Source organism: Mobula birostris, chromosome 4 (assembly GCF_030028105.1).
Source record: "Mobula birostris isolate sMobBir1 chromosome 4, sMobBir1.hap1, whole genome shotgun sequence".
In the NCBI taxonomy this organism is placed as follows: domain Eukaryota; kingdom Metazoa; phylum Chordata; class Chondrichthyes; order Myliobatiformes; family Myliobatidae; genus Mobula; species Mobula birostris.
In genome coordinates, this window is record NC_092373.1 from 122,229,818 (window position 1) to 122,244,195 (window position 14,378).

At 40.8% G+C, this 14,378-nt stretch overlaps 1 protein-coding gene across 5 annotated transcripts in view; it reads left to right on the top strand.

The window, feature by feature from the left end:
• The window catches only part of rapgef2b (Rap guanine nucleotide exchange factor 2b), a 388,703-nt gene that overhangs the window by 111,826 nt on the left and 262,499 nt on the right, over positions 1-14,378 (top strand). For all 5 annotated transcript variants that reach the window (XM_072256006.1, XM_072256009.1, XM_072256007.1 and 2 more), the window contains 2 exons: positions 2,570-2,640; positions 6,926-6,982. In XM_072256006.1, coding sequence (XP_072112107.1) covers positions 2,570-2,640; positions 6,926-6,982 — 128 coding nt within the window. The remainder of the gene's footprint in view (positions 1-2,569; positions 2,641-6,925; positions 6,983-14,378) is intronic.

Genomic DNA, 14,378 nt, shown 5'->3' on the forward strand with positions numbered 1-14,378 from the left:
AGAATGGCCTGTTACCATGCTGAATCTCTAAATACATCAATATCGAGACTGACTATGATTTGCTGTGAATTCAGCCTGCTGCTTTGTAGCAATGTTATCTTGTAGGTTGGGTGGTTGTAATGTAAAGCCTCGCTGATTTTTACAAAAAAGTCCAGTCCTGATTAAAAAGGCTCTGTTTCTACCAAAATTCTTCCCTTGTTTCAAACAGCTACCCACATTTCCCATGTGCTAGAGCTCTGTCTAACTGGAAGAAATAAAAATAGGCAGATGGTAAATATGACATGGTCATAGTCATACTTTATTGATTCCAGGGGGAAATTGGTTTTCGTTACAGTTGCACCATAAATAATAAATAGTAATAGAACCATAAATAGTTAAATAGTAATATGTAAATTATGCCAGTAAATTATGAAATAAGTCCAGGACCAGCCTATTGGCTCAGGGTGTCTGACCCTTCAAGGGAGGAGTTGTAAAGTTTGATGGCCACAGGCAAGAATGACTTCCTATGACGCTCTGTGCTGCATCTTGGAGGAATGGGTCTCTGGCTGAATGTACTCCTGTGCCCACCCAGTACATTATGTAGTGGATGGGAGACATTGACCAAGATGGCATGCAACTTAGACAGCATCCTCTTTTCAGACACCACCGTGAGAGAGTCCAGTTCCATCCCCACAACATCACTGGCCTTACGAATAAGTTTGTTGATTCTGTTGGTGTCTGCTACCCTCAGCCTGTTGCCCCAGCACACAACAGCAAATATGATAGCACTGGCCACCACAGACTCGTAGAACATCCTCAGCATCGTCCGGCAGATGTTAAAGGACCTCAGTCTCCTCAGGAAGTAGAGACAGCTCTGACCTTTCTTGTAGACAGCCTCAGCGTCCTTTGACCAGTCCAGTTTATTGTCAATTCGTATCCCCAGGTATTTGTAATCCTCCACCATGTCCACACTGACTCCCTGGATGGAAACAGGGGTCACCAGTACCTTAGCTCTCCTCAGGTCTGCCACCAGCTCCTTAGTCTTTTTCACATTAAGCTGCAGATAATTCTGTATTTATGTACAGTAAATCCTTGATTGAAGTCATTTGCACCCACTTGAAAAGGATACTTCCTGCAAGACTGAGATATAGTGTCTTGTTTGCAATTTAAAGCTCAATGTTCTGCAAAGATATAGTATGTGTATGTGTGTGTATATGTATCTTGCAAACAAGATGTTTTAATCTATACATTATTTCTTTTGTACCTTTTATTATAATATTACTTTACCTGATGATTTAGAATAGTATAGAATCCAGCAGAATAGCATAATTGTTTTAGTTGTGGAAGATAATTTCACATGCAATTTTTATCAACTTTATTTTGATCTTTTTTGAGTACTTTATGTTAAATGCTTTGTGGTGATGGGTTGTGGTTTATGGTTCCAGAGGATATTCACCTATTTATAGTGAATCAAGTCCGAAGATTTTGGGGACCTGCTGAAAGACCAGAGAAGACCACTTAATGATAAGTGATGCAAAGTTCATTATGATGAGATGCTGGACTCCATTTGGAGTCCAGCAGTCAAGTCTAATTTTGCTGGAATTCCTCATCATTATATTGGGGAACTGTCCTTTGATCCCATCCAGCTGAATGGGATTTATTCAACTACACAGTGGGAACATTAGTGGCTTTTCTTCTTTATTCCATATTTTTATTGATTAAGTAATCAGCATTTTTAATTTTTTTTACTGTTTTGTGTTTTTTATGTTTGTATTTTCATAATTTGCAACAATTTTAATAATGTTTAATTGTTTCTGCATATCAGAAACAGTTAAAAACTTAATCTTGCTGGTTTTGGGTGATGCCAAAGCTCTGACCCCCAACTTTGCCATCTTTCAAAGGCTGTAAGGTGTTCTCAATGAAGGACCATAGGATTATAGTGTCTGAGCCCTTGATTCAGCTGAGGCCTCTAGAATCCTGTAATCCTGCAAGATTCCATCTATATATTTAGATCAAGTAAATACCGGTATGGAGAAAGAACAGATAGCACTTCCAGTGGGGAAGGCTGGGTGCAACAGGGTCTGACAGTTATCTTTGCATCACATCTCCAACAGGGGACCACTGACAGCAGAAATTCCCAACCTTCTTTTATGCTGTGGACCCCTACCATTAACTGAGGGTTCCATAGACCCAGGTTGGGAACCCCTGACTTACAGTATCTTCAAATAATAGGAGAAGGTTCTTGCCGCACTGGAAAATACTTCTGAATGACTAATGTAATGTCATTTCTTGGGGAAATTTTTTTTGATAATTTTTATGGTGTCTAATTGATAATAGTTTGAAGATGCATAACAGCACTGATTTGGAAAAGGATTTGCTTTAGTATCATTATATGGTGGCAAATGTAGATGTTCAATATGTACTTTCGGAAATAATTTAGATTGATTATAGCTTTTTCCAAAGTGCAGTCGCTTCATATTAACATTTAATATAAATGAAAATGACAAAGAGAAACTTTCATAATTTGCTATGGAAATTTTAACAAGGTAATATTAAATAACTAATTATTTTTGGCAATTTGTTTTTGTAGGATTTGGAGATAGTTTATTCCTATCTTCATGGAATGGAAGCACTGTCAAACCTGAGAGAACATCAGCTGAGGTAAGAATGAACTTCAGGAGAATGTGGAATATATTTTATCCACTGCAATAGTTTTTACCCATTTTACTGTACATCATTAATAAAGAAGGTGATTTTACTTAAAAAAAAATCTATAAATATGTTGGTTTCCTTAGGTCGAATGATTTTAGAATTAAATGATAGTTATAATATGTTTTTTAATATTGTGAAGGTTATATAGATTTTAGACATACAATACTGTGCAAAGTCTGAGGCACATGTAAATAAATTCTATAAAGCGAAGATGCTTTCAAAAATAACAAAGTGAAAAGCCAAACTTAAAAAAAACACACTAAAGAGCAATAAAAGGTAAAAAAAAACTGTCATATCAATATTTCATGTGACCATCCTTTGCCTTTAAAACAGCACCAGTTCTCAGTTCTCTTCGGTTCACTGTTGTGAAGTTTTATAAGAAAACCGGTTGGTACATTGTTCCAAGCATCTTAGAGAACTTGCCACAGTTCTGCAGTTTTTGGCTGTCTCGCTTGCTTTTGTCTCTTTCGGTAATTCCAGACAGCCTCGATGATGTTGAGATTTGGGCTCTCTGGAGCCCATACCATATGAAACTATATTAAAAATCTTGGGTGCATAAGACTTTTTAACAGTACTGTAGATTCTCAATCACTTGCGCATTTGATATTAACTATTGGAACCTAATCAGTTAGTGGTGGCTGAGATTTTTTAAAGTCATTGTTGCCTGGCAACTCAAACTGATGGCATGTGTTGTTGAAATTCTATTTTTTTTTGGTGTTTGTAGATATGAACGGAATTTTCAGTGCTTGTAGTTCTCATTTTGCGATCAGTAAATTGCCATAAAAAGGGGGAAATGGTGTTGTAAGGATATGTTGTTTTTCCTATCTGTTTTATTTCAAGTATCAAAGCTTTTAAGATCTGTTTCTGGACTCATCCAGGTCAATATGTGTTGGAACTTTACAAAGAAGTGTTTTTTTTTCCTGAAGTACAGTCACTGGTGTTTTGAAGAAAAATGTGGTAGCTATGTTTGAATACCTCATCATTTGCACAGTTGAGATGGCACTGACTGACCAAATATTTTTCTGCTGTACACCTTTATTTTGAACTTGCAGTAGTTTGTTCTGTTGGATTCAACCCTAAGGTTGTCATTAAGTTAGCTTGCAGTTTGGCAAACTGTTGTCTACTTTGCAGATTTGCATGCCTGTCTTTAATCATCTGGACCACACTGGCGACTGCTGTTTCTTACATTATCTTCCCGTTTGGATGCTTTAGAAACAAGATCTTCAACCTCATACTCTGCCAACTGCAAAATTCAGTTTGCCGCCTTTCCATGATCCATAACCAATCTTAGTCAATTACTGCCTTTTCCCATACTGAATTCTTTTTTATTGTACATTTTAATTTCTTCAGTTGATCTATGCAATTTCTATAGTTTGCAGTTTTCTAGCCTTAATCGTATTTTCTCTAAAGGCTGATTTATACTTGTGTGTACTAGCTTACGCCATAGCCTACACAAGTGGACTACACCATTGTGAGCATTTATACTTGTGCGTTGGTGTGTCTGCGTCGCTCTGCAATTCACCGCCAAAACGCTAATTGGCGGTGGGGTTTCTATGCCACTGTGTTGAGTTTCTTCGTGTTGAAACAACACAAAGAAACTCAAACTTCATACAATGGCAACTGAAACTGAAAGAGGGCGAATTTTCTGTGCTTGTCTGGCCACTGAGAGACATGGACGAGGAAATGCATTTCAAATATTTTCAGATGTTGGCAGGTAGATTTGACGATTTGGTTCATCATCTCCAACCATTTATTTCGCATCAGTGTACGCACAGTATACTCAGAGACTGGCAATCACTATTCGAGTTTTAGCTTCAGGTGGAAATCAACAGGGTGTAGCAGCTAGCTACAAACTGGCGTCAAGCATAGGGTCCTCCATAATTTGGGAGGTCTGTAAAGCTTAAGGGAAAGCATTGCAGCCGTAGTTCCTTCCCTGCCCTTCAGTCGCCCAATGGGAAGCTATTGGAGCGTAGGAGGAAATACGATGCTACCAAGCGGACCAATCACAGTTGTTGTGGTCTGCATCGCTGTGCGAGTAGTTACATTTTGGGAGAGGTGCGCGTTAGGCTATGACGTAGGGTTCGGTGTAGAGTACAGCGTAGGATACGCGGCTATGCTGTACCTACAGCGTACATTTGACGCACAAGTATAAATCAGCCATAAGGCTAGTCCCATTCCTCTGTTCCCTGATGACTTGGCCTCAGGGCTTTTTGGTTCTTATGTGAATTGAAGCCCATCAGTCACAATCACCACCTCAGGCTACGTCCACTAGTCCGGATAAATCTGTAACCGAAGCTTTTTCTCTTCATCTTGACCCTCCGTCCACACTGAAACGGTGTTTTCCTGCCCTGAAAATGGAGGTTTTCTAAAACACTCCCAGAGTGTTTAAATCTGAAAACTCCAGTTGGCTGTTGTAGCGTGTATGGGGTAACTGGCTAATTTTAAAAATGCTGTCATGATGTGTCAGAACAAATGGTGGCGGCAGGGCGGCATTTCATTGTTTTCTTGAACGCAACCTCCAGCACCACAACAACAATATCTGACAATAGATGTATAACAGCCTAATTTAACATTGTATGGAAATACAAGATAACACTGATGCAGACATGTTTTATACATTTAACAAGGTGCTTTATTTGTCATGGTCCCTTCTGGCAATCCCCCACCTTACTCTTTACCTCAGGAATTGGGCCTCAATCCCCTCGTTTAATTTCCAATCATTCCCAGGTTCCACTAACTACACACACCTGCTTTCCATCAGAAAATGCAGGATAGAAACCCTATGATCACAACAAGGAGCTGCCAGTTCGTTGGTCGACTCTGGTGTGAGTAACCTTGGTTCATGGTTCTTAGGACTGTTAGTTCTAAGTCTAGCATTGCTCCTGGATTCTCTCCAAACCCAAGACTTTGGGTAAAGACTCTCCTGGAAACCGATTCCATGCTCACTACGGTGATGACGCCTCCCAACTCTGCCCCCGTGTCCGTGTTCTGCACTTGGGTTCGTCCACTGCCACGCTTGTGTAACATTATTAATGTATTGCTTGTGCAAACATTCAATGGGTGCAATTGTCACTTTTTCCCAGTAATTTGTTTTATTGCGCATGTTAAATACAGCAAAATAATACACAAAAGACATGGCAAAAGTAAAGGCAATCAAATGAGGTAACAGCAAATTTTACTTTTGCCCAGTAACAAGCTTTATTGCATTTAGTTGTAGCTGTCGTCCCTTTCATCGGTGAAGAGACTATGGGGCCGTAGGAAATGTTTCTGGACAAACGTGCACCAAGTCTTTCGTTTGGCAATTTCCTTTTAAGTTTTTCAAGTCTGTAACTGGACAAACACGCACCAAGTATACTGTTTCCTCTTTGCTTGTTCACTGTGTGTCCTGCACATGCCCAGGTAGGAGGAGATTCACTCAAATATCCATTCTAATGTGGACGGAGGTATTTTGAAAAATGCCTATCGTTTTTATGGGAAACCTGCGTTTTCAAAATGATCCGGTCTAGTGTGGACGTAGCCTCAGTTGCCCTTCAGGTTTGTTTAAGATAGACCTAAATGGGATTCTTTATGTATTTATCTGTGTGTGTTCGTTTATGTGGCTGCATTAGAATGATAAAGGATGGTCTCAATTCATTTCACAAATTTGTTGTTATTTACTGTTTTCTTGTTTCCAACATTTTGACATTTGTGCACAAGCATTTCAACATTTTTGTCATTAGCTCTTTTAATTTCTCTTCATTGCCTCACATAGATGATTTTTAATATTTCTTGTACAATTTCTATCTCTTAGACTCTAACTATCAAGCATGTTTTGCTTTTTCAGTTCACTTTCTGGAGTGATAATTCTTTCCTGAGTCTTGTTTGTTCATTCTTGCAGTCCTTGTGCAGAGATCTCTCCCCACTATACGCACAATTTTGATATGAAACTTGCTGTTCACCACTTTGCCTTGAAGAGAAAAATGCTCCCTCTTTCAGTCAAAATAGTCTTGTTTACCCTTTCAGTTCATGTTTTTTGAAAGGGTATGCATATCAAAAATCAAAATTGTCTTCAGTCTTTTATATGTTATTTATTTTTGGGTTTGTATTTTTTTCTTTAGGACTCCAACTTGCATTTTTTAGTGTTTAGTCTTAGAATATAAGTAATTAAGGACGCTTAAGTTGTTTATAGAAGTATGCCCATCACTATTGGCAGAGGAAAAAGAAGTGACTAATGTATTCATTTTTTCTGTTACAGATTAATGTGTGAAACTGTCAGATATGAAAGGCATGAGGCAAATGAAGTCCTATACTAGTAAGTGAATGCATTTGGTTTTAGACATATTTGTATTAAATTGGTTATATGAATGCATTACAAATATGGATTATAGAGTAAATATCCTCAAGAGCTAACAATAGTGCCCTGAACTTTTATGTATTTGATGAAGCTCAGTTCTTTCATTTTGACGTATTATTTGATTATGAGTATTGTAAGAACAGTATGGCAAAATAAACTTGCTGATATCTCAGACCTTTTAAATCACTTTCTTTCCTTCTATTTCTCAATCTGTTCTCTCTCCAGAAATATTCTGGTTGCCACTTGAATGCATTATATTCCATTTGCTCCTCTTCACTAACATAATGAAATATTTTGTGTATATTCCAGTAAGTCTGATGTTTCCTGTTTCACAATGTACGTTTAATAAAATTAAGTGTTTCAATATGGCCAAATTTGAAAATCCTGCAGTGATAATGTTGAACTCCTTGGATGTGATTTTAAAAATTATTCAGATATTAAGTTTGTTAACTCGTTTTAATAGATTGGTACTTAGAAACTCATCTGTGTGTTACATTTGTGAGAGTAGAGGGGCTTAGCATCAAATTTAGTCCCATTGATTTGAATAGAATTAAATTTCAGAGATAGTTGTGCACACTAGCAAATAATCTGGGGATGGAGTTCTGGGAATATTTGTTCAGGATCAAATGTTTCTTTTCAGCTGTCAGGCTTCAATTCTTTTGTGTCACCTTGCAAGTTTAAGCAAATATCATCCGCTATGAATAAATAAAGATTAGGTTAGGATATTGGTATAGCAACTAAATAAATCTCTTATTAAGCTGGAGCATATTAATGAAATTGAAAATTATAAAAAAATAAATGTGTTGTACTGAAGCTTATTAATAAAGGCATAGAATGCAAATGTTAGTTGATGATAAAGATCTCTAGATAATGTTCAGTTCTGGCTTTGCAGTGAAATAATGTAGAGCCCTTAGAGGTAGAACAGAGAAGATTTACCCAAAATATAGCAGAAGTAAGGAAATAATTTATTTTCTAAAATTCTGTTTTGTGTCCATCATGGATATGCAGTTGATGAAACCAAGTCATTAACTTTGGTCTCCACCACAACTCTCTCGACTTCCATCACAACTTCTGTTCTCTAGACACCTCTTTCTCTCTCTGGCAACTGTGCTTGAATGAGTCTGTTTACAACTTGTTTGACCCCAAACTAAGTTTCAAACCAACATTTTTATTTTTTTTTATCAACTGCTGCTATCATTCTTGGCTTTCTTATCTCTTGACTTGACTATTGCACTTCATTCCTAGCTGGTGCCTCATCTTCCACATTTTAATTTAGGATAAACAAAAACTCAGGTGTCTATGCTCTAACCCTTGTATTTAGTTTACACGCTTTGATCACTAAACTACACTGGTTTTAACTTGAAGAAAGGCTGAATATTAAACCACAAACTTTATAAAACTCCTCTCCTTTCTAAAATTCTAAACTTCTCTTGTTCTCAAATTGTCTGAACAGTTGCACTCCTTTAATCTTAACTTTTCTGTATCTGTAATTTTTTTCATTCCATTTTTGCATCCAAGCCTTCAGCTGCTGAAATTCTAAGCTCTGGAATTTACCACCTTAATTTCCACCTCTAAGACAGATCTTAATATCTGTTTCTGTGATTAAGTATTTAGTCCATGAAGTGGTTGGTAGGTGTTATATTGAGTGTTTTGAAAAGTTTAAAGATGTTAAATAAATGTATATAGGTTGTTGTTGCTGGGAAGATCAGATTTGCTTTAGGACAAAGGTGATTATAAGGCGACTCAGTGGAAGGTTAGCGGCGGACCAATCAATTTGAAGTGAGAGAGAGAGAGAGAGCTTCGCACAGGTCGGGAAGAAAAGTTTAAAAAAGGAGCGTTTTGCGAGGCTCGGCGCATTAACGGGGGACTAATTGATTTGAAGAAAGAGTGAGCTTTGCACAGGTCGGAGAGAACTGCACACGCAGTAGCACATCATCATGCAAGGATACTGAGAAAGCTCCGAAATAAAGAGAGACACTGTCTTGTGGAGTGGTCATTGGAGTAGTGTGAGTCAGAGTAGTAAGGCTTTGGTTTATCGGGGCTTCGGCGAGGACAGGCCTAGGCAAGGTAGGTTACTTTCTTTTCCTTCTCTAACAAGAATAGTGGGTATGACTGGAGACCAGTTTTTTGTGCTGGGTGTCAGATGTGGGATGTCTGGAAGACTTCCAGCCTCCCTGATGGCCACATGTGTGCCAGGTGCATCGAGACTGAGTTAGGGAACTGGAGCTGCAATTCGATGACCTTCGGCTTGTTAAGGAGAGTGAGGAGGTGACAGACAGGAGCTTCAGGCAGGTAGTCACCCTGGGGCCACAGGAGGCAGATAAGTTGGTGACCATCAGGAGAGGGAAGGGGGTTGTCAGGTATTTGAGAATACCCCTGTGGCTGTCCCTCTTAACAATAGGTGCTCCATTTTGAGTGCTGCTGTGGGGGGGGGGGGACCTACTTGAGAGAAGCAAAAGTGGCTGTGCCTCTGGCACTGAGTCTGGCCATCTGGCTCAGAAGGGTAGGGAACAGAAGAGGGTGGCAGTGGTAGTAGGGGACCTATAGTTAGGGGGACAGATAGGCGATTCTGTGGGTACGAGAAAGAAACAAGGATGGTAGTTTGCCTCCCAGGTGCCAGGGTTCGTGATGCTTCAGAGTGCGTCCACAATATCCTGAAATCGGAGGGTGAGCAGCCAGAGGTAGTGGTACATATTGGTACCTAAGACTTAGGTAGAAAAAGGGTGGAGGTCCTGAAAGCAGAATGCAGGAAGGAAGCCGAGTAGTAGGACCTTAAAGGTAGTAATCTCAGGATTGCTGCCTGTGCCACGTGACAGTGAGTATAGGAATAGAATAAGGTGGCGGATAAATGTGTGGCTGAAGGATTGGAGCAGGGGGCAGGGATTCAGACTTTAGAATCATTGGGACCTCTTCTGGGGCAGGTATGACCTGTACGAAATGGGCGGGTTGCACTTGACTTCAAGGGGGACCAATATCCTGGGGGGAGGTTTGCTCATGTTATTGGGGAGGGTTTAAACTAGATCTGCAGGGGGGTGGGAACCGAAGTGAAGAGGCAGAGGATTGGGGGGGGTGGTTGGAGCACAAGTAGAGATATCTTGTAGGGAGCTTGTGAGGAAGGATAGGCAGATGTTAGAGCAAAGATGCACTCAGCCTGATGGTTTGAGATGCAAGGTGTATCATAAACAAGGTGGATGAAATAGTGTGGATCAATATGTGGAACTATGACATTGCGGCCATTACAGAGACTTGAATGTCTCAGGAGCAAGAATGACTGCTGATTATGCCGGGCTTTAGATGTTTCAAAAAGAACAGAGAGCAAGGCAAAAGAAGTGGGAGTATGGCATTGCTAATTAGGGATAGTGTCATGGCTGCAGAAAAGAAGGAAGTCATGGAGGGATGGTCTACTGAGTCAATGTGGGTGGAAGTCAGATATCGGAAAGGGGCAACAACTCTACTGGGTATTTTTTATAGACCCCCCCCCCCCCCCACTAGTAACAGGGATATCGAGGGAGATAGGGAGGCAGACTCTCAAATGGTGCAATAATAGTAGGGTTGTTGTGATAGGAAATTTTAACTTTCCTACTATTGATTGGCATCTCCTTAGCGCAAGGGGTTTAGATGGGGTGGAGTTTGTTAGGTATGTTCAGCAAGATTTCCTGATGCAATGTGTAGATAAGCCAACTAGAGGAGAGGTTGTACTTGATCTGGTATTGGGAAATGAACCTGGTCAGGTGTCAGATATCTCGGTGGGAGAGCATTTTGGAGGTAGTGACCCCAACACTATCTCCTTCACCATAGTGCTGGACAGGGACAGGAGCAGACAATTGGGAAGACATTCAATTGGGGTAGGGGAAATATGATGCTATTAGGCAGGAACTTGGGAGCAGATGTACTCAGGGAAATGCACGGCAGAAATGTGACGATGTTCAGGGAACATTTGCATGGAGTTCTGCGTAAGTATATTCCATTGAGGCAGGGAAAGGAAGGTAGGGTTAAAGAACCATGGTGTGCAAAGGATGTAGAAAATCTAGTTGAAAAGAAAAGCTTACAAAAGGTTCAAGAAACTAGCTACTGTTAGAGCTCTAGAAAATTACAAAGTTGCTAGGAAGGAGCTTAAGAATGAAATTAGGAGAGCCAGAAGAGGTCATGAGAAGGCCTTGGTGAGCAGGGTTAAGGAAAACTCCAAGGCATTGTACAAGTATGTGAAGAGCAAGGGGATGAGCCGTGTGAGAATAGGACCAATCAGGTGCGATAGTGGAAGTGTGTGCATGGAGTCGGAGGAGGTAGCGGAGGTACTTAATGAAAACTTTGCTTCAGTATTCACCAGGGGAAAAGGACCGTAGCGATTGTGGGGATGACTTACAGTGGACTGAAACACTTGAGCATGTGGACATTAAGGAGGAGGATGTGCTGGAGCTTTTGAAAAGCATTGTTTGATAAGTCACCGGGTCAGGATGAGATATACCCCAGGCTATCGTGGGAAGTGAGGGAGGAGATTGCTGAGCGTCTTGCGATGATCTTTGCGTCATCAATAGGGAGGGGAGAAGTATCAGAGTATTGGAGGGTTGCAAATGTTCTTCCCTTATTCAAGAAAGGGAGTAGAGATAACCCAGGAAATTATAGACTAGTGAGTCTGACTTCAATGGTGGGCAAGTTGTTGGAGAAGATTCTGAGAGGCAGAACTTATAAGTATTTGGAGAGACATAATCTGATTAGGAATAGTCAGCATGGCTTTGTCAAGGGCAGGTGTTGCCTTACGAGCCTGGTTGAATTCTTTGATGATGTAACAAAACACATTGAAGGTAGAGCAGTGGATGTCGTGTATATAGATTTCAGTAAGGCATTTGATAAGGTTCCCCATGCTGGGCAGCTTCAGAAGGTAAGGAGGCATGTGATCCAAAGAGACCTTGCTTTGTGGATCCAGAATTGGCTTGCCCAGAGAAGGCAAAGGGTGGTTGTAGATGGTTCATATTCTGCATGGAGGTCAGTGACCAGGAGTGTTCCGCAGGGATCTGTTCTGGGTCCCCTCTTCTTTGTGATTTTTATAAATGACCTGGATGAAGAAGTAGAAAGGTGAGTTAGTAAGTTTGCTGATGACAGAAAGGTTGGGGGTGTTGTAGATCGTCTGGAGGGTTGTCAGAGGTTACAGCAGGACATTGATAGGACGCAGAACTGGGCTGAGAAGTGGCAGATGGAGTTCAACCTAGATAAATGTGAACTGGTTCATTTTGGTAGGTCTAATTTGAAGACAGAATATAATATTAATGGTAAGACTCTTGGCAGTGTGGAGGATCTAAGAGATCTTGGGGTCTGTGTAGATAGGACACCTAAAGCTACTGTGCAGGTTGACAGTGTTGTTAAGAAGGTGTATGGGGTGGTGACATTCATCAACCGAGGGATTGAGTTCAAAAGCCATGAGGTAATGGTATAGCTATTTAAGACCTTGGTCAGACCCCATTTGGAGTACTGTGTTCAGTTGTGGTCACCTCACTATAAGAAGGATGTGGATACTATAGAGAGAGTGCAGAGGAGATTTACAAGGATGTTGCCTGGATTGGAGGGCATACCTTATGAGAATAGGTTGAGTGAACTTGGCCTTTTTTCCTGGAGCAACAGTATGAGAGGTGACCTGAGAGAGGTATATAAGATGATGAGGGGCATTGATCATGTGGATAGCCAGAGGCTTTTTCCCAGGGCTGAAATGGCTAACATGCAGAGGCATAGTTTAACGGTGCTTGGAAATAGGTACCGAGGGGATGTCGGGGTAAGTTTTTCAGGCAGAGTGGTGGATGCGTGGAATGAACTGCCAGTAGTGGTGGTGGAAGGAGATACAATAGAGTCTTTTAAGAGCCTCTTATATAGGTGCATGGAGCTTAGAAAAATAGAGGGCTATGCGTTAGGGAAATTCTAGGCAGTTTCTAGAGTAGGTTACATCAGTGGTCCCCAACCACCGGGCCATGGACTGGTACCGGGCCGCAAGGCATGCGGTACCGGACCGCGAGGAAACAATAGGATTTGGCGATATGAGTCAGCTGCACCTTTCCTCATCCCTGTCACACCCACTGTTGAGCCATTACGCATGCGAGGTCATTACCCACGCGTCATCCATGTCAGCGCGGGAAAGAGATCAACTCTTCGAGCTTGCAAGTGACAGCGGGCTGAAAAGTATGTTTGACGTAACATCTCTGCTGGCATTCTGGATCAAAGTCAAGGCTAAATATCCTGAGATAGGAAAGCACTGAAAACGTTGCTTCCATTTCCAACATATCTCTGCAATAAATGCAACGAAAATTAAATTGTGGAATAGTCTGGACATAAGGAACCCCCTTCGGGTATCGCTGTCTCTCATCACTGTCTTGTTGCAGGGAAGCAAGCCCAGGGCTCCCACTGATTTGGCGATATTGGTGCGTATCAATGATTATATGTTCATAAGAGGAAAATATGCGCTGTGTGTTTTATAGCCAAATGTTACTTAAAATGTTATGATGCTATTATAAGTGACCTATATAACCATATCATAATTATGGCTTGGAAAGAGGACATCTCTGCCTTTATAGTCCATGCCGAACGCTACTCTCATCTCGTCCCACCGACCTGCACTCAGCCCATAACCCTCCATTCCTTTCCTGTCTATATAGCTGTCCACTTTAACTTTAAGTGATAATATCAAACCTGCTTCTACCACTTAGACTGGAAGTTCGTTCAACACTTACTTCAAGCTCCCCTGTCCTCCCCTGATAATTGACTTATCACTATATTCGTGCGAGGAAAATATGCGCTGTGTGTTTAATATTAAATTCGTTAGATAAACCCTTTTAGAAATGAGATTGAGTGTATTAGCCACTTATCACCTATATTCCGCTCGTGATTAACACCCCCCCATACAGAATCGCCAAAAACGATTTTTAAAAATTGGCATGTACATGCATGCGCACTGGTGCCCACGCAAGGCTTCATGGTCATTGTAGTCTTTCTCGGGGTAAACACAACGTGTTTGACTGCTACTCTTGTACGTTGGCAACCCTAACGCCCCCCGGTCGGCTGGTCCGCAAGAATATTGTCAATATGAAACCGGTCCGCAGTGCAAAAAAGGTTGGGGACCCCTGGGTTACATAGTCGGCACAACATTGTGGACTGAAGGGCATGTAATGTGATGTAGATTTCTATGTATGAGGACTGTAAATGTAATTGTTAGTGAGGAGCAGAATTAATTAGCAGGAAATCTGGTAATCAAATAACAAAGTTAAGATAACTGTTTAAAAAAAAACTATGCTAGATGCAGACTATGCCAGGTTATTTATACTGGTCAGCATTAATGTTTTCCATCGAAAAATCTATTTGTAAAATTTGCACA